Below are 21,807 nucleotides of genomic sequence, written 5' to 3' on the forward strand. Positions count from 1 at the left end.
CAGCTTCACATTTGCTCAATCAGGTAACATCAGTCTTGATACCATTTTCAGGTACCTGGGGCAGCCCTCACTTGCACAAATGAAGGTGACAGGCACAGCAATGGTTTGCCTGAGGACAGTGATGGTTTGGTGAAGGAGCTACCAGGAAAAGGACTGGACGCAAGTAAGCATGACGTTCCAGCACCCAGGGTTACCCCCCAGAGACTGTAAGGGAAGGGGAAGAACAGCATTTAGCTGGTTAAATTAAGACAGAAAAAAAAAATTTTGCTCATGCACATACACATTAAATTCTGGGAGAAATCCTAAGTAGTGGCATGCTTAACATAACTGTCAGGTGGTTTGGAAGAGCTAAAGGGGGAAAAAAGAAAAAAGAAAAAAGAAAAAAGAAAAAAGAAAAAAGAAAAAAGAAAAAAGAAAAAAGAAAAAAGAAAAAAGAAGAAAGAAAAAAGAAAAAAGAAAAAAGAAAAAAGAAAAAAAAAAGCATGAAGGATTAAGGTCTAGAGGCCTGCTATTAGCAGGAATCAAATCAAGCCGAATAGACCCATAGAGAGCCAAAGCTGCTATTATTTTTATAGATGATCATATCATTTGCACAAATATCTGATGATTATAATAGAGTAAACGCTATTTTTAATAAGAAAAAAAGTTCACCTTATCATTGAATTTTCTATGGCAATAGAAATGGTGGGTCTTCAGTGATGAATCTGGTTGCTGCTCACCACCCATAACACAAAGAGATCAAGAATGATAAAGATAAGACAAATTCAAACTAGGAACTACGAAAAGAGAACCACACTACCCAAAAGACTGAGAAGTCCAAAACAAACATCATTGTAAAACAGAAATGAATACTCCTTCTGAGAGAGAGGAATTTGTCCATGCAGCTGCAGGAATAACAATCCTCAATGATGAATCCAGAAACTGAAGTCCAAAAATGATCTTCCTCTCATTTAAGAACTGTCTGATTTATTACCTGTTAACATTTATTTTTTTTTTAACATGTATGAGAACTTTCCTATGGATAATTAATATTAAAATACTTTTGACAAGAAACCATGTGAAAATGATGTTTAAATAAATTGGGAATTAATCAGACTGTTGATATCCACATGGTTGCTGACACCTTCAAGGGACTCCAATAGGTTTGTTAATAGACTTCAATTTATAAAAAAAAAAAAAAGAAAAAAAAAAAAAAGCTGTATTTTCTCAGGTATCTGATTTATTCAGGTACCCATTAATTGTACCCATTTTTTGCTGTAGTTTCTAGAAAAAAAGGAAAACAAACAAACAAACAAACAAACTGATAACTGACCACTGGTTAATTGCATATTAAAAACAAATCAAACAGACATGTTTTATCAGACCATGTATTGTGTGTCTATGTAAATGATATGAATACATAATCACTTAACTTTTAACTATTACACTGCAAAAATCCTAATATTTGTTTTTCAGCAAATGATATAAAAAAACAGACCTCCCAGACTGCTGACCCTGAAACTCTGACTTTATTCATTTCTGTTCATAAAATGGACCCTTGCCACAGTGGGAGCAGGATTATGTCTGTGCAGTAGTAGCCCTCTTCTGCATCATCCACTGATCTGCTTTAAATGTCACAAGCTCCACCACAGGGGAAACCATGGCCACACCACCAGCTACTTGGTCCTACCGTGACAATTAAAGCTACAGCTTGCAGCTACAGGTTTCTCTCAGCCGTCTGTTCTTTTAAGGATAAATATGTATTATATCTTTTAAGGATAAATATGTACATTCAAATCTGTGGGATAAGGCTAGAGTTGTTTTTTTGTTTGCTTGTGGTTTTTTGTTTGTTTTCTTTTTGCTTTTTTTTTTTTTTTTTTTTTTGAGGGGGTGGGGAGTCATTCACCATTTCTACTTTTGCTAACATGAAACTAGCAAATTTCAGTGTCTCCTGTTTTTAACTATATAGACAAACTACATGATACATTGTAAGGCTGGCTTAAAAATCACCATTCTCTCCATGCTTGTTGTGGACATTCATCCCTGCATCTGTGGCGAATTTCATCATTGCCAAAATCATGATGATGTAGATTTCTGTGACTTTGCTGAAAACAGAAACACTGATGTGATCGTGTTGATATACAAAATACCTTGGAAGGTATTCTTCCCTTTTGGGAAGGGAAGGGAAGGGAAGGGAAGGGAAGGGAAGGGAAGGGAAGGGAAGGGAAGGGAAGGGAAGGGAAGGGAAGGGAAGGGAAGGGAAGGGAAGGGAAGGGAAGGGAAGGGAAGGGAAGGGAAGGGAAGGGAAGGGAAGGGAAGGGAAGGGAAGGGAAGGGAAGGGAAGGGAAGGGAAGGGAAGGGAAGGGAAGGGAAGGGAAGGTAGTGATAGGGATAGAGATAAACAGGTGGGAAGGTTTTGTAAATCAAGCAGTTTTTGCATCTATTTTTTAACATGCTATTAGCACTATTGATTATCCATCAATAGTGCTAATAATCAATAGTGCTAGTATGTTAATAATTGATTAGCAATGGTACTAATAACACTAATGGCAAACTATGAAGAAAATAAGAAACTGAGGACCTAGGGTTGGGAAATTCTTAAACTGGAGCCTTCATTGAAGTACATCCTTTTCTGCAGCAAATAAAATATAATAAACCAAATAAAATATTACTGTACCAAACATTTATCTACAATTGATTTCCTCATTTATGAAAAGCACAATAGCCACAGTTTGACTAAGCACAGAAGTGTCTATAGAAATCAAGACCCACGAAACCCACCGCAAGATAAGTTAGCCTTAGCTGCCAGGAAGCAGAAAAGAGTCCGGAATAAACCAAATATGTGTACACTTTGAAGTGAATCAATTATGACTGATGTGCTGTGTTATGGGAAGTTCTGCTGCTTCCTTGGCCTGTGCTACTGATGAAAAATTGCTATTATGGAACACGCTCTCATCAAGAGCACAAAAAGAGCTAAATAACAGCTAGTTAAATGAGAAGTAAACACATTTGGGATTTATATCATAATTACTTTTCCTTGTTATCATGTTAATTGACACAGACAGAGACAACATTTTCTTAACATTTTCTTAAATTACATTACATGCACACAAGTAATGCAGAAGTGTTATCAAGGTTTTAAAGTATTAGCTACTGTAACTTCCAGGTACCAGTATCTTCAGTACTCTCCATGTTGATGCCAGACCAGCTTCTTGTAAGCTGTTCCAAATGAGACCTCAGTAATGTCAATCTTGTGCAGTTCTCATGACTGACAGGTTAAAATTACAAGTATGCCCGTGCAACCTTACTCTTTCTAGACTATGGTATTCTGCTCTTTTATATATACATATATATTACTCTCTTATTCTTAGTATATATCATTTCTGATCTTAAATGTTCTTTAAGACATTTGAAGAAATTTACACATTGGGAATGGTCAGGAATTTTAATGAAGTACCCATATTACCTAGAACTGAATTTCACATCATGGGAAAGTTGCATATTTTATTTTTACTGTATGTGATTAGACAGAGGTACAGTCCAGAGAGAATTTAGAGTCAAGAAAGGTATGAAAATATCACTCTTGGTTTTGGATTTTCTTCCATTGAAATTATTTTTTTTTAATCATAAATTTGACAGAGACATGTTCTATAACACATGCGACATCTCCAGATCATTTTTTCTATTTTTTTTTTTTCTAATTTTATTTTTTGCTCTCATAATTTCTGCCAGAGGATCTATATCCTGCAACATCTGAAAGTGGACTGTACAAAAAATATATACAACTGAGAACACTGTTCCACTGTAGCAAGGGCAACAGAAGGAACTGGCTTCTTCCACTTTTGGTTACAGTGATTCGGTAAGTATAGGCAAAGAAAAAAATTACACAACACGAACAATTAATAAGTACACAAAGTACACAAGTGTGTTTATTACATTTTTGCAAGCACTTTGTTCTACATTTCAAAAACGCCACCATCAAGCTGTTGGCACATTTATGTACAAAACAGATTAATTGTAATGCCTGCTACAAAGCATTCTTTGTGAAAATACAAACTCTAATACCAGAGAAGAGCCAAAAGCATTAACATCATTACATGAGTTTAAAAGACATAGTTTTAAAAATCAGCACAAACGTTTTAAGACACAAAACTGAAACACTACAATATAGAATCCAAAAGAGAGGTTCCTAATACTTTTTGCAGAACTGTAATACTGGTACTGCACATTATCAGAAAACTGTTGACCCCAGTTGACAAAAAAAAAAAAAAAAAAGAAAAAAGAAAGAAAGAAAGAAAGAAAATAAAATATATATTAAAAAAAAAAAAAAGAAGAAAAAAATTCAATCAACTAATACTACTTATTGCATTATCATGCCACAAATAACTATAGTATTACCCTCCACTTACTACAAGAATTGTTAAAAATTACTGATGATGCATGACTAGTAATAGTACAAAGAAGAGTTTTACTCAAGAAATTTTATTAGAAATGCACTTACACTGAGAGAGAATTCACAATGGTCCAATAAGTGCACAAAACTACCTAAGATTTTTAACACTGACAAAAATGTCTTGTCAGGCTACATCACTTTAAAAGACACTTTACAGCATTCTTGTAGCATTAGAAATAGGCCAAAAAATAATAATAAAAAAATAATAAAAAAAAATCCACCAAATTTGGTCCAATAATACAGATTTTGTTTAAATAGGGGGTTTTGTTTCATTTTTGATACAGGTAATTCTTTCAAATTAAGATGACCTATCTTTCTGATACCATTTTCCTATCAAAATAAATGTTCAAATATATTACTACACTTTCAAATAATAAGCTCTGTAGTGGTCTTTCACCTTACTTTAACATAATACAGGTAAACAAATATGTGTAGGAAAGCTAGAAGCCAAGCTATAACATTTATGGAAGTATTCTTTAATATATCTTGTACAGCTCAGACAGGTGCAATCCATTTAAATTTTTAAAGCAGGTAAAAAGACTTCTGACTCCTATGGTCACTGTATTTTTGATATATTACTTTCATAAATGTAGCTAAGCAGTAATTTCTCACATCATCACATGAACAGCTCCAATTTAGCATAACCATCATTGAATTAATTAAAGAGAGATCATTCTGTAAAAAACTATGGATAACTATATCACTTAATTAACAATTGTCTATATACCATAACTCTTTAACAGGTAACCGTGGTATTGAATTCCTTCAAAAGGCAAGTGGCCATGCATTGTTAGCACCACGGTCTGCATGCTCACAATACAAACAGGAATTATCACCCATGGAACTTGGAACAAGAGAATATTCTTTAAAAACATCAATAATAATACAATGTTAACAAAGATAAGAAGCACTTTTTTCTTTTTTTTTTTTTCTTTTTTTGTCTTTTTCCTTTTTTTTTTCAATTTTTTACCCACTATTACAAATTTAGAAATTGCACCTTTGATTGTTTAAAACTTTCTTAGGACCTTCATTCACGTTGATCAGGGTCCACCTGGCAAGATTTCCAAATATAAAGGAAAGTCATTAGTGTTTTCTTTATATATTGTACATCATGTACAATGGTCCCTTTGAAGTATACCTGTAGTTAAAGTAGTTATTGAACTCAAAACTAAAAAGTATAAAAAGCTATCTTTTTTTTTTTTTCAAAAACATATAAGAAACAATGCAAAAGGTGTTATGCATAACACATACAAAGTGATTAAAAAAATCAAACACATATTTGTATTTGACAGTAGTTTAGTATCCTTCATCTAGCAGAACTAATTAGCTTAAAAGGATTCAGGAAAGGCTATTTAGGAGCTCTGTGGTAGAGTATGGTCACACAAAGTAAGAACTAATTAAGAAACCAAGTGCTAGACAACCAAGAATTGTATATGGGTGATATATCACCCAGACTATCTTTTGTGAGAAGCACTTTCAATTGTTTTTAAAATGGTTGGATGACCTTTAGTTAAACAACAAAGCATTCACATGTTAGAAAGTAAGAGAATGTTTCTTTTATGTGTAAGCATTGAGCCTCTCTTTAGAGCGAGTAGAATGAATATCATGAAGCTCTTGCTCTTCCTTTGACTTAATATCCTCATATTTTTGCATTCTGCAAGCATCTTTCACATAGGCCCAGTTGGCAGACAAGACCATGAGATAATGGACCTGTAAGAAAGGTAACATGGAGTTAGGCACCAACAGAATACATGTTCATGCTTCAAAAACTAGAGGATCGAGTTTGGGATTTTATCAGAAGGGAGGCATTGCTAAGTCAAGACCTAGTAGTACAGCAATATGACACAAAGTTCAAACCTGAGGGTTGTTAATCCTCAAATTACTTAGCTCATAGCTGAGTTAGTGTTAGTGTGACTAGCAGTTGGTAGCAATGAGTGTAAAAATTTAAAAGAATTGTAATTCAACAAATTTCACCAACTTAGTAAGTCTGTAAATCTATGTGGAAAAATGCATTCTGGTAATTTCTTTCAGAGTTTTACCTACTGAATTACTATTTGTTAAAGCAGTTGCTTAAGACTGAAACTTGCCATAGATATTCTGCAGCCTTATGACTACATAACCAATACAATTATGGAGATATCTGCATTTTTCTTAAAGTTAGCGTTGCCTTTCCATTTAGCCACAATTTCTTTCTTCCACCTATAGCTCTAGTTATTTCATCAACCTTTATTTATTTATGTATTTATTTATTTTTATGGGGAGTTTTCCAAGTGTTCCATCCAAAAACTAAATACAAAAAGATCTGAAAAGAAAGGGAAAACTTCCCCTTCTTCTGGTGGGTATTGGAGATTGGATCTGACTTGCTTGCAGCCATCACAAATCACTAGATGAGCTACAATGATATATTCACAAAAATCTTGGTTTATTTATACTAGCAAACAGGGAGGACAGGATGTCTATGAATACTTTTCAGGATTAAGCACCAGTTAAAGGATATTGGCAATTATGTCACATCAATAAATGTTTTCACTCAGCTTTGAGTAAATTTAATCTGAGAGTTAGTGAAAGGTATTTTAGCAGTAGAAAAACTACATTGTGCTCTTGTTTTCCATTACAAATAGAGGATGTAAAATAGCCAATTCCTTTTGAGATGGAGCTTAGTTGTTTTAAAAATCACACAGTATGGATGTTAGAGCTTAATGACCTGATGATGTCCAGTCTTCTGAACAGTGGCAATTAATAAACAAATGAGTGAAAAATTCTAACACGAAGTCACTAAAAAGGCTGAAGCTGTGGTCTCCAAGGAACTGCTGCCAAAAATACTTTTTTTGAAGTTTCTCCTTCAGAAGCTATCTGCATTCAGTCCCTTTTGTAGTTTTCTTAGTCTTCATAGCTGTGGCTGTCTACAGTTTAAATCTACAGTTTAAATCTACTCCAGCTATCTGTGAGAGCAAGCTGCTCTCCTGTTCTTCATTTGACACCTATCCGAGGAAAATGATCTGAGTTGCAGTGTCATAAAATAGAAACAACTGTTCAGAGAATCTGTCCTCTAGGAAAAAAAAAAAAAAAAAAAAAAAAAAAAAAGGTACACATCAGTATTTCTGTGTATCTTTCAAAGCTTCTTAATATCTATGGAACAATACAAGCAGCAAAACGTGACGATAGTGCAAGTGCTGGAGATGGCAGTGTATGCTGTGTTTCTGGTCATCATTTAGTGCACAGGAAAAAGAAATGCTTTGTATCAAGCTAAAGTATTGAACTATTGCAAAAGTTATCACCATGACTAGTATCTGGGTTCTAAATCAAACAAGAGACACTGTTGTCAAATCCCCATTAAGATGAATGAAATCCTTACCTTACCCACTGCTACTTCCCCTCCCTCCTCCCCAGTAAAACTCTTGACAAAATTCCAAAACTCAAAGGAACAGGCTGGTAATCCTAATCATTTTGTATTCTCAGAGAATTACAATTTGCAACGGATGAAAACAGATGCTATTTTTTTGAGGGCAAGATTTCAACTGAAAATAAAATATGAACCTCTCAAAAATAACATCTAAGTACACAGATAAGAATCCTAGAAGTGGAGGGTATCTGAGCAGTGCACTTACATCGTCCTGACTTTTTAAAGTATATAAACCACAAAACTTTGCAGCTGAAGATTATGATGAAAATGGCATGTAGGCCCCATGTGGGGAAAAATTCTTGTAGACTCAAAATATTTGGTAATATCCCAGTATGAGTCAAATTTAAAACAAATGTCTTGTATTTTCACTTGGCATTTTTCTTAAAAAAAAAATAATAATAATAAAAAAAAACACAAGTACATTGAAAGTGCATTGCCCATTGATCAAAACTCCCATTTTGTTGGAGTTGTTGGAAACAACTATCTTAGCCTATATAATGATGATAATCTCAAATACATATTTATGATTACCTATATATTAAAGAACCCCACCACTTTTTTTTTTCTTTTTTTTTTATTTCACAGAATCACAGAATTTCTAGGTTGGAAGAGACCTCAAGATCATCGAGTCCAACCTCTGACCTAACGCTAACAGTCCCCACTAAACCATATCCCTAAGCTCTACATCTAAACGTCTTTTAAAGACCTCCAGGGATGGTGACTCCACCACCTCCCTGGGCAGCCTGTTCCAGTGTCTAACAACCCTTTCAGTAAAGAAGTTCTTCCTAACATCTAACCTAAAGCTCCCCTGGTGCAACTTAAGCCCATTCCCCCTCGTCCTGTCACCAGGCACGTGGGAGAACAGGCCAACCCCCACCTCACTACAGCCTCCTTTGAGGTATCTGTAAAGAGCAATAAGGTCGCCCCTGAGCCTCCTCTTCTCCAGGCTGAACAAGCCCAGCTCCCTCAGCCACTCCTCATAGGACTTGTTCTCCAGGCCCCTCACCAGCTTCGTCACCCTTCTCTGGACCCGCTCAAGCACCTCGATGTCCTTCTTGTAGAGAGGGGCCCAAAACTGAACACAGTACTCGAGGTGCGGCCTCACCAGAGCCGAGTACAGGGGGACGATCACCTCCCTAGCCCTGCTGGTCACACTGTTAAACACCAAGTTCCTAGATAACATTATCACACAAAGGAGGTCATCTCTAAGTGGCTGTCTAATTGCATTTCACACTTCCCTGACCTGACTAGCCTGAAGCTAGCGGGGCCCTGTCAAGGCTTATTCAAATTGAAGCAGGGCAGCTTCCACAGTCTGCCTCGGGATGTTCAATTACAGACATACAAAAGACAACACAGGGTCCTTCCATACTCTATGAAATGTTCCTGCTTAGACTTCTTCCTGAAGATAAGGTATGCTTCAGCTTTTCAAATCTGTAGAATTTGCACCCAGTCTAGGAAGGGTTTGTTTGTGTTTTTCCTTTTTTTTTTTTCCTTTTTTTTTTTTTTTTTTTTTAGGGTTGTGTTGGGTTGGCTCGGGTTCTTGTTTTGCTTTGTTTCTTCCTTTCCTCAGCAGGGCAAAAGTCTGAAGAACTTCTTTTCCTCTTACCTGCAGTTAATATCTTTCAAAAGAACACAGTTACACCTGGAGGGGAGGAACTAGCCCGCTTATACATTTCCCTGCTTCTTTTTTTCAGGATAATTGATCACCTCTTCAGAGAACCTCTAGAGGACATAACTAAACTCAGTTTATGTGGAATTTTAGGCAGAAGAATACTGCTCAGATACAAACTTTCCCTTCCTTGAGAAGGAAAAATGTATATGTTATAATTCAGTTTTGGTGTAGTGGTGTAGTATATCACAGGTGGGATACTTAATAGCCAATCAACCCTTTGAGATGGCAATGTTTACGTTTAAACAACTTTAAACCGTCTGGTTTCTATCTGGCACAACATTGAGAACAATAAAACTAATATGCATTACTTCAATGATCATTTGTGTATCCTGTTATTTCTGTTCAGACACAAGTAAAAATAGTAATGTTCATAATCATACATAACCCAAATTTAGTATAGTTCAAAATCCTGACTAACTTTTCTGTGCTCAAGACTCACATATAGCACCTACAACATAAAGAACACTTTTAAGGATTTTTTTTCATGTCCTGCTGAAGTCTAAGAATGATAATTTTTCAAAATAAAATATTTGATATTTTCCTTCTCTGCAAAATCAAGTTTCCCCTGCCATATAATCTTGAAAGTATGAATTTTTCTATACTTCAACTAATTTATAGACCAGTTCTCTTTTTGAACCTAAAATAGCATTGTCTCTTGGAGACTAAACAGGTCTCCAATTAACTGTCCAAAAAATAAATAAATAAATCAACATTCCTATACAAACCTGAGACCAAAAAGGTTTAAAGTAATAGCTATGCAAAAATTGTTACTTATAACTAAATGTCTGCAAATTCTAACAATTTTTTGGTTGTTTTTGCAATAAACTTTTTCTAATATGTTGTATTTTAAAAATACAGACTAATGAAAAGTATCTTGCTGATAGATGGTCTTAATGTGTATGAGCAAACTGATTTCTTTGGTAAATTTTATGATGTCCATATCTCCAGAACTGATGATAGAGTGAAGTATATCAATGTAATGACCAAATGTCATTTAAAAGACATAACATGGTGATTTTACCATTTCAGTTATTCAGCAGTTTCATAGATGGTGCAGTATTACTGCTGGTTGATAACAGATACAAAATGCTTACTACTTCAGTCAGATGGGCTGTTCTTGTTTAAAGAAAATGTCTGTAAGAAATATTTTCAAGTTGCAATAAATTCACATGCTTTCCTTTTGTAAAGGACAGGTATTTTAATTTCAATTTTCTGTTAAGAAATCTCATTAAAATTCACAGACATGGAGACTTGCTACTTTTGTGAATATATACAAAGACACCAAACTAACTTCATCAACTTAATATATTCGTGTTTATTTCTGCAATAGCACATACAGGGAAGGATTTTGTTTCTCCAGTGACTTAAATGGCCTCTGCACACTTTGTTCCTTACCCTAGCCAACTGTTGACACCTTCTGCTGATTTGAGCACAGGATCTTTCTCCTTGCTATATGAGGCATTTAGGACACAAAATACATTCAGCTGCTTGTTGTGGTTTAGACTGGTGGGCAGCCATTTGCTCAGTCCCCTCCAGATAGAGGGGGAAGAGAACTGTGGGGAAAGGGAGGATAATAACCATGGGTTGAGGTAAGAATAGCTTAAAGAAAAAGAAATGAAAGCAAAAAAAAAAAAAACAAACAAACAAAAAAAAAAAAAACAAACAAACAAACAAAAAAAACCCAAGTAATAATAATAATAAAATATTTTTTAAAAAGAAATAAAATGATGCACAGTGCAATTTCTCACCACCTGCTGACCAATGCTCAGCCAGTCCACTGAGCAAGAGCAGCCCCCCTGCTAACATCTCCAGCTGTTATTGCTGAGCATGCCACCACATGGTGTGGGACATCACTTTGGGCAGCTGGGGCCAGCTGCCCTGGCTGCATCTCCTTCCAGTTCCTGGTGCTGGCAGGGCAGCATGATGAGCTGGAAAGGCCTTGGCTCTGTGCAAGCACTGCTGTGCAATAACTAAAACCACTAGTGTGTCATCACCACTATTTTAATAAAAAATCCAAAACACAATATCATATAAGCTACTAGGAAGGAAATTAATTCTGTCCCAGCTGAAACCAGGACACTGCCCTAAATTACTTCTCTCTTGAGAAATTAAACTTCCCTTAAAGAAAGGGAACCTGTTAATACCTGTTTATCCAACTAGATTCTGAGCTTTCCCTCTTGTTTTGTCCCCAGTCTTTGGGCTACCATTGAGGGTGAAGCACACTGCCCAATCTATAGAAGTGGTCTTGTTTTAAAATTATGACCATTGAAAAGTAGAATGTGCTAGTCTTTACTTTGAGCATCAAAAACAAAGTAACAAATTCATGAACAAATAAAAATACTTAAAACACAGCTTCAAACATAACGAAGGGTAAAAAGACATAAATCTTGCTAAACAAGCTTTTATCAGCATTTGAACTTTACTAGCATTTGAACTTTACTAGCACTTATGTCCTTAACTTATATTTCTTCTTCTTAACTTATATTTCTGTTGAAATCATCAGAGTGTTATCATGCTTGCTCCGTGCAGTCACAGAATCCAATAAAAAGCATATTTGGATAGGGGTAACCCTTAAAAATATGATAATAGATGGGAGCCATCAAAATGAATTCCTAGTGGATCAGTGCTTGGTGTAGCACATCTAGGGTATTTTTGATATGGTACTGTGAGCTTTTTTAAAGCTTTATTGAAAGTATCATGTATTTGAACTTACATGGCTCAATGTACATACTAAACTTGTTTCTATTGAAGGAAGGTATATTCAGTTCGTTTTCACTGAAAATCTTTTGGTAGCTGTACTGATTCAAAAATCTTATTTGAAATACATAATTGCTATCTGAACAAATTAGCATTTAATAATTACTAGTGAATATAGTTCAAAACAATAATGCAGCACCAGAGAAATAATATTTTCTTGGACATATTTTCATAATACTAATATATATATTACAATCATTACTATTTAGTCTTCATTTTCTTCAGCTGGAAGCAGAAAAAAAAAAAAACAGATTTAGGAAACTTGATGAAATTATTAGTATAAAACACTATTACAGAATCACAGAATTATCTAGGTTGGAAGAGACCTCAAGATCATCGAGTCCAACCTCTGACATAACACTAACAAGTCCTCCACTAAACCAAATTGCTAAAGTCAACATCTAAACGTCTTTTAAAGACCTCCAGGAATGGTGACTCCACCACTTCCCTGGGCAGCCCATTCCAATGCCTCACAACCCTCTCAGTAAAGAAGTTCTTCCTAATATCCAACCTAAAACACCCCTGGCATAAATGTCACCAGGCACATGGGAGAATAGACCAACCCCCACCTCTCTACAGCCTCTAATGTACTTATAAAGAGCGATAAGGTTGCCCCTGAGCTTCCTTTTGTCCAGGCTGAACAAACCCAGCTCCCTCAGTCCCTTATAGACCTCCCAAGTGGCCCGTCCTCTTTTCCAAAGGTTGTAAACCCTCTTTTTTCCTGCTAAGCTCAAGCCACAACTCTCTGTTCAGCCAGGCTGGTCTTCTTCCCTGACAGATCGTCTTTGGGCACATGGGGACAGACCGCCTCCCAAGGGACTCTACCAACCAGTGTCCTGAATAGTTCAGTCGGCCCTCCAGAAGTCCAATACAGCGGTTTTACTGGTCCCCTTCATGGCTTCTCCAAGAATGGAGAACTCCACCATTTCGTGGTCACTCTGCCCAAGACAGTTTCCAACCACCACATCTCCCACCAGTCCTTCTCTGTTTGTGAAGAGAAGGTCTAGTGGGGCACCTCCCCTGGTAGGGAGGTGCCAGCTGTGTCAGGAAGCTATCTTCCACACTCTCCAGAAACCTCCTAGACTGCTTTCTCTGGGCTGTGTTATGCTTCCAGGATAGTTGAAGTCCCCCACAAGAAAAACCGCTGATGATTTCACAACTTTTGTCAGCTGCCTGTAGAACTCCTCATCAGTCTCCTCATCCTGGTTTGGCAGTCTATAAAAGACCCCCACCAGGATGCTTGCCTTGTTGGCCTTCCCGCTGATCCTAACCCATAGGGACTCAACCTTATCATTTCCAGCCTCAAGTTCCACATCAAAACTCTCTCTGATATAGACAGCCGCACCACCACCCCTTCCATGCTGCCTGTCTCTTCTGAAGAGCCTATAGCCAGACATTGCAGCACTCCAGTCATGAGAGTGGTCCCACCATGTTTCCGTGAGGGCAACCAAGTCGTAGCCTGCCTGCCGCACGATGGCTTCCAGCTCTTCCTGTTTGTTACCCATGCTGCGTGCATTAGTGTAGATGCACTTCAGTTGGGCCATTGCCTTCTCTCCCAGCCTTGCCATTGTTACCCCTGGCACAGCTCTAACAAGCTTTGTTTCAGCCCCATCCCCCTTCTCACCTATTTAAAGTCCTCTCAATGAGCCCCACCAGCTCCTGGCCCAGGATCAGTTTTCCCCTTAGAGATAGGGACCCATCTATAGCCATCAGGCCGGGTGCCAAGTAAAGTGCCCCGTGGTCAAAAAAAAACAAAATTTTGTGTTGGCACCAGACCCTGAGCCATGTCTTTATCAGGCGGGCTTTCCGTGTTTTCTCTGTACCCCTCCCTGCCACCGTAGGGATGGACAAAAACACCAAAGTGTTTTTGGTGTTTTTGATGGACAAAGTACACTCCCACTCCATCCACTAACCGTCCCAGTCCCCTAAAGTCCCGTTTGATGGTCTTCAGGCTTCTCTCTTCAATGTCCTCACTGCCAGCCTGGACTATTAAAAGAGGATAATAGTCAGAGGGGCGAACCAGGTTGGGAAGCTTTCTGGCAATGTCCCTGACCCTGGCCCCAGGGAGGCAGCAGACTTCCCTCCAGGTAGGGTCAGGCCGACAAATAGGGCCCTCTGTTCCCCTGAGAAGGGAGTCGCCCACAACAATCACCCTTCTTTCTGTCCTAGTGGAGGCAGTCCTGAGGCATGGAGTCGACTTCCTCGCCGAAGGCTTCCTCCTGGGAAGACTTTCTACCTCTTCCTCAGCTACCGGTCTCTCAAGCTCCAGGGTCTCAAACCTGTTGTGTAAGGGCACCTGGGAAGGTGGGGCTGGTGGGGGAGGGCATCGCCTGCGATGTCGAGCAGGGACCTGTCTCCATTCCTCCTCAACTCCTAGGTCCCCTGCCTCTGCCCGACAGCAACAGGGCAGGGGGTCCACCCCCATTTGGGGTGTCTCACCCTGGGGCCTGTCCTTCACGCCGTGCAGGGAGTTGCTCCACCAGTCTATCTCCCGCTCACACTCCCTGATATCCCTCAACCTCTCCACCTCCTCCTTTAGCTCTGCCACCATGCGGACCAGGTCATCCACCTGCTCACACCTAATGCACACAGTCTCTTTGCCCCCTGCAGGTGGTAGTAACAGGCTCAGGCACTCCCTGCACCCGGAGACCTGAACTTCCGCAGTTTTGAGCGGGCAGTCGGTCTGGGTGTGTACAGACTTCCTGGAGAGCACTGTGCCTGGTGTACACCATTGCAGCTGAGTTAGCAGTAGACCGCCATTAGAGGAGGTGTTCATGTGGGCTGGGGGGAGCGCTCTGCCCTTCCTGCTCACCCTGCCTGCGCAAACTGCTGCGCCTCACCCTTCTGCCATGCCATGCCCTGTTTGCCCATCCTGGTCGCCACGCTGCTGGTCGCTCATGCTCCCTACAGGCAGCTTATGAACAGCCGGGGAGAGGGTGCTGCTGGCTCCACCTACGCCTCCTTCTTGCCTCGTTCACCCCTCTCACGAGGGCTGCCATGTCCTGGCGGCTCCCTTGAGTGGGCTCGGTGCCGGAAAAGTTAGCCCTGCCTATCCGATCCCCCGCTCCACTGCAGAACGTGTCTGTCCAAGAGCCAATAGCCTCACCAAGTGGCTCATTACACTATTGTACATATTATTTATGATTTGAAACAAACAACAACAACAACATTTTTAAAATATGTATTCTTCCTTCAGCTCTCTCTGCTTTGTTTTCAGGGTGCCATGTAATGTTGAAAATACGGCAGGGAAAGCCAAAAAAAATCAGTAATGCAACAGGAATACTAGCTTCATTGAATATTGTCTGGCTGTCTCTTTTTATACATGTAATTCTAGGGAGAACAAAAAATTTATGGCTTTAGGGTTCAATGAAAAAATACCAATAGCAATAGTAACAGCAATCACCACCACTAAAGGTTCTCTTATGAAACGCATCAGTGCAGAGTAATAGTACTTTTTCCTTCCATGTACCAACATGTACCGTAGCAACCTAGACCATACAGTACCGACTCTAAAATTATCTTGACATTTGGGCTTACAAAGCAGACAAAGACAGAAGATCAGGGCACTAGCTCACAGACTTTTTTTCTCACTGTAATATTCTCATTGGCAAGAGTGTTGTCAAATCCAAGGCAATCTTTGTTATAAAATGGCAGAAATTAGTCCTGAAAGAAAAGATGACACATTCACATGCATGTACATTACAGATAAAAAGACCCTGCTCTTAAAATAACAGCATGGTAATCCTATGAATACCCAGAAAGTATAGATCATAAAAGGATATTATTATAGTCATGAGAGAGACACAGGGTTTCAGACACTTGTTTGAATACAGCAACAGAGAGGTAAAAATTCTTAGCAGGTACTTGACAGTGTTTTGTATTGAAAGAGGTAGTCATGGTATTCTACTTCAAAGGGAATCCAACCATATAAATTAAAAAAAAATAATAAAATATAAGAGGTAGTATTGAATTACAGAAATATATTATACTAATAGCAGGTAAATTGAGTAACTGATACTAAGCAATAATCAGAATGTATGTGATTCAGATGACAAAGGAAATAAGTGGTTTTGGGAAGCTTACCATAGCAATGACTGCTGCTCCAGCTCCAGCAAGTGCCACAATGAACAAGTGGAATGTCATGTTTAGCTGCAGAGGGGGACAAAGAAAGGAACTTTTATGGTGGTAACATTAAACGAAAACTGAACAAAAATTTTGAATAACGTAGACCAAATAACTACCTTCCTGCTACTACAAAAATAATGATTGCTAATACTTTTTCCAAAAGATTGACATTACTACATGACATTGTACACGTGCCCGTGTTGTTACAATACTCATATTAAGGAAAAAATGTCATAGAACATTTTAAGAGTATATTATTTAAAAATAAACAGAGCCACTTTAAAAAAACAAATATTTTTGCAGTACTATAGTTTCTTTAGTGGCAATGACAGCCACTAAAGCCACAGTTCAGTCATTGTAGTTTTCTAGTCTCATATACTGATTTAATTCCCTCCCAATTTTTCCAGTAAAATTTGTGCACGGTGCTTTAATAGAAACCAATTTACTTAAGTAATCAAAGTTGACCACCTTCCCCATCCCATCTCAAACTAAATAATTACATCTCTTTTTCATTTCAGTGATCTGGTTTACTCAGAAGTCAACATAGTGAGTGTTGACTGAACAGCCAGGGTTACAGAGATGCTTTTGGTATAAAAGAAGGCTTATTGTGTAACTTCGTGCTAGGAATATTTATTCTGAGTAAGACCCAGTGAAACATTTAGTGAAGCACCTTCTCACTTCAGAGGGATTGAGACTTTAATTTCTCCTTTTGTTTTATAAAGGCATTATTTTGTCTGTCCTATCTTCATCCTGATCATATAAAAACAAAACCAAAAAACCCTGCTGCAATGAAATGGGAGGCCTTTGCCTAAAGGATAAACTACAAAGAAAAATGTATGAGGAATTATTATCCTAACACACTTCAAAATTTGGTCAAATCCGTTTGAAAACATTATTCTCTTGTCACAACGGTAATCAAGATCTTCAAATAGAGATTCCATATATAGACCTCTTCATCGTGTAGCAAGCGCATTAGCTTTCAAAAACATCACAGTAAAAATATACATGACAATGGAATTCTTAAAAAAAAAAAAAGGTATTTAGAAAACTAACGGCTGGAGAAACAACACTGAACAAATCCAGTACATAGAAAAAGAGCAGGAGAAGTACTTGATGACTATATTTTCCACTGGGAATTTTTTATCGTTCTAGGAAGAACTGGAATATAAAAAGTGAGAAGACATAAATATCAGTTATTTCCTATACAGATTTGACAAAAGCATCATCACATTTACTCACCTCATTAGAGTCACACATCTTGATAAAACTTTCTGATGTGGTGCAAACCTTCTTTTCCTCTCCAATTGTGACAATACCTGGAGCAGAATAGATATTCACGGCATTTAGTGTTCCTAGCGCATAACTTTCTTGGCTTTGAAGTAGGTTGCTAAGAAATACAAATTCCTGGCTCCTACACAGAAATTATTTAACAACAAAATAAAATTTTCCTAAAATCAGTCATCATAAAATTAACACATCATCTATTTAGTAAAAGCTTATTAGGAAACATATAGGCAATAATTTATTGGCCAATATATATATATATGTAAAAAAAAAAAAAAAAAAAAAAAGCACCTTTATTACTTTATTCCTTTATTCTAGATTTTAATCAGCACAATAATCAAAACACCAGAAAATAATCTGCAGCCAGTGTAAACACTTACCATGCCAGTATATTCATAAATATTCTCTACCCTCATGTTGGGAAATGTGCTGTATATTGTATTCAGATGCGTTGATCTGGTACAAAGCTTTCAAAAGTTATAAAAAAAAAAACAGCACTACCCAAACACATACTTTAGTTTAATAACAGTTTGTATCAGATAGAATAAACAGAATTTTTACTGCTTACTTCAGCTAATGTCCATGTACAAAATCAAAGCATGAAAAAAAATTGCTGTAACTGGTCAATCATGGAATATGGTATTTTTATTTCTTGTTAGGAATGAGCAAATTTTACGCTGAATTTATAGGAAACAGATATATTCACAGAACTTACATTTTACATGTAAGTATACATATGTTAATTTTCAATAAAATTAGTTTTTAAAAAATAGCAAAACAAAAGCTCAGAGAGAAGTACAAATACTTTTGATGAGATCTGTGCGGACAATTGCTTTTTCAAGTCACCTGTCATATCGAGGTGTGGGAGGGGGCAGGCAAGTATAAATAAATCTAAAAAATTCCTCAAGAAAACATCAAGAAAACAATAATTTTGAACTATTTTGTGTCAGGGTAAGTGAAATATTCAGCATGAACCAAACTCCTTCATTCTTAAGTAATCCAGCAGTTTTATATCTTGAGAGCAATTAAAAACATACCACACATTTATATTAGGTGAAGGAGAAAAAGGAACGAGACTCACAGAAGTGTCTGACAAGAATAAGATTCAACAAAGCTTTGTGGGCTGAGAAACAATCAAAACTAGAATATCTAGACTTAAGTCAGTCTTGTGGCAGAACAGAACTCAGTTATCATCACCACCCCAAGAATTCTCAGACTTTTTAAGATTCCAACCCCCCTTTTGTCCAAATTCCCCATCCTTCACAAACACACAAATGCCTATATTGCAAATTTTTTTTAAACTCTGTAGCTCATCCTGTAGCCACACTTTCTTCCTCCAGTAGCATCACAGAGAGTTACTATATGTATTGTTCTTCATCTTCATCAGGCCTGGAAGTGCAGTGGCTGATATAGTGCCTTGATTTGTGGGTAAAATGGTAGAAACAGGCATTTTGGAAAAATTGAAGCGGATCATTTCAGATACTTGGAAATAAAACAACATGACATTTTCTATTGTGAAATCTTGCACGTACCATACTGGCGAAGATCCAAGCAGAGATTAGCTCCATCCACTAAAGTGGCATTTCGGCAAATGGTCCACAGATTGAAGTACATGTAAACAGGCAGAGAAGTGAAAGCCGTAACGCCAAGCCAGGCCAACATAAAGATGTATGTCAGCATAATGAACTGCAGAAAAAGAGGGAAAAACAAAACTAGTGGTAAGTCAAAATTTAACTGACACAATTAAAAAAAAATAAATCACAAAGAAAAAAAGGCATTTCTGATTGTTTTCATCTTTTTCTTTGTTTACATTATGGTTTGGGTCTGATAATCAAATCATGATGTGATCAAAGTGAATGACAGAGCACTAACATGATGTTTCTGAAGAACAAAGCAGTGATACTTCCAGAAATGCAAGCTTATTCCACATCCTGTCATTCTTGGATCTATGATCGATGCAAAGCACCACACCTAAAGTACTGACAGCTTTGTGAAGCATAACTTTACATCTCTCCCATCATTACTTCTTTAAGATAAGAGACTACTGTGATTGGTTTTACTGCAATCTTTCATGATACAAAATAATGAAATAATGAAATACTATACACTGTGCTTGTTTTCACTATTAAAATCTGAGTCTTAACAAAAATGAGTCATCCATGGATATCACAGAATCTCACTAGCATTGAATCAGTGAGACCATCTATTTGTCACTTTGTTACTATATTTAGACATATGTGGGAAAGAAAGAAATACAAGAGAATTAATCACATTGAACAAACTAGGGTGCTTACTGCTGTTAGTAAGGAATACATTAAATTATATGCTTTTTAACACATATTCTCCAAAGGCTACACATTTTCTTTTTTTAGCTATAAGCCTCCAGAGTATAGCAATCTGCATGTATAGCAATCTGCCTGTAGGAAGCATTGAACTCTCTTTGCCTTCTGGGCTGGTAGTTGCTGGCACACCCTGCCTCTGTAAATGTGTAAGCATGCTACATTACTACTCTGCTGCTAACCTGAGACAACTACCAGACACATTCATCAGTAACAAATTACCTTCTCATTTTATACTGTGGAAAGCATACGAAGATGCTACATGGTTAAACGTGGAAGGTAAGTCAACTTCTAAATGTTGAATCCAAATAGCACCAAGATTTGATGGCTTCAGAAATGCTGATGAATCTAAACAGACTGCTGAAACAAAAAAATCAGCACACTGACTTTTTTGTAACTGCTTGCCACAGAAAAACATTGACTCCGAGAATAGGAAATAAGGTCTATTTTTGAAAGCAGAATAAGCCAGTCCACAATCTGCTTAAAATTAAACCTTAAACAGTAAATAAAGGGAAAATAGAAACCACTTTGTATTTCTGTCTAAAGCAAGATCTCTCGCATCAGGTGAGAAAGGGAAAAGCCTAATATAAATGCAGATTTTAGTTACTGAAACCAAATAATTTCAGATGCAAAGTGCTGTAAACAGTAGTGAAAATCATTAGAAGCATAGTTTGTCCATCTGGACCTGTTCAGGCAAAACAATCCAAAGCAACAAAAGGTTTGAATTTTAGGTGAGGAAGTTTTATTACTTTGATGATATGGGATGGGCATTGTCAAGCATTATTAAAGAGACCTTAATTTGATTTATCTTAACTCACTTCCAAAGAATACTAACTAAAAGCCATTTTCATTCTGAGGAAGTGTATTTACCTAGGGTTTTAATGTAGTTTAATTAATACATTTCCAAATTCGATTCAGATTAATTTTCTTGATTGTCCCTAGGTAGATGAGACTTTCAGCAGTAGTTTGAAAAGCTAGTGAATTTACAGCACTAAAAGTAACTATCAGAAGGATGCAAGAAAGTAAATGATGAAGGTGAATAAAGAAGAGAAGCATTTTTTCTTCTCTCCATGTTACAGCTGATGAGCCAACATCTGGTTCAATCCAGACACTCATTTACAAGTAATTACTTGGAAAATTACTTGGAAATATAGATTCACTTGGAAATATAGATTCACTTAAGGGCTATGAATTCTCAACTGAAATGTTATGTCTGATCTTAATTTATTATCAAGCTAAAGAGTTGCATATAGCTTTTCTAAAGTAGAAGCAACAAATAAGAAAGAATGTTCTCCATGTGTTCTCAGAACAAACTATAAATTCTCAGTTTACTATTTTATGTTCTCAGTTTACTGTTTTCTAGCAGTATTTTAAAGGTAAAGACAGCTTCCTTAGTTCATATGCTATGCATTTGTCAAAAGCAGGTAAATCTTAGGCCTTATTTTTGAGCCTTTTTCTAAAATTTTGGAATAGCATTTAAGAAATTTAGTACAGTACTTAGTGTAGAACTTGTATGATGATTTAACAAGCAGAAATAAATCCTTTATATTAGTTTTATTACTGAATCATTATTACTGTTTATAAGACTAGGATCCACACAAGTTCAGGAATCTTCCCAGTCTATGATTACCACCAAAAGGAATAAAAAGATGAAGCTTAATATGAAAGTAACAATTCCAGTTTAATATTGGTAGTTCTCTCTATCTCTCCATAGTCTAGAACAGGAAGAAAAATCTGTACTGACATAATGCAAAGCACTAGTATAACAAAGAGGAAAAAACAGGGCTCATTAGCC

At 37.1% G+C, this 21,807-nt stretch overlaps 1 protein-coding gene across 1 annotated transcript in view; it reads right to left on the reverse strand.

Moving 5' to 3' along the window:
- Positions 1-3,878: 3,878 nt before the first annotated feature.
- The window catches only part of GPM6A (glycoprotein M6A), a 109,416-nt gene continuing 91,487 nt past the window's right edge, over positions 3,879-21,807 (reverse strand). Inside the window, exons 4-7 of the mRNA XM_068681248.1 lie at positions 19,206-19,359; positions 17,629-17,705; positions 16,348-16,413; positions 3,879-6,142 (exon numbers count right to left, since the gene is read on the reverse strand). Coding sequence (XP_068537349.1) covers positions 5,990-6,142; positions 16,348-16,413; positions 17,629-17,705; positions 19,206-19,359 — 450 coding nt within the window. The 3' untranslated portion in view covers positions 3,879-5,989. The remainder of the gene's footprint in view (positions 6,143-16,347; positions 16,414-17,628; positions 17,706-19,205; positions 19,360-21,807) is intronic.

Source organism: Anas acuta, chromosome 4 (genome assembly GCF_963932015.1).
Source record: "Anas acuta chromosome 4, bAnaAcu1.1, whole genome shotgun sequence".
NCBI lineage: Eukaryota > Metazoa > Chordata > Aves > Anseriformes > Anatidae > Anas > Anas acuta.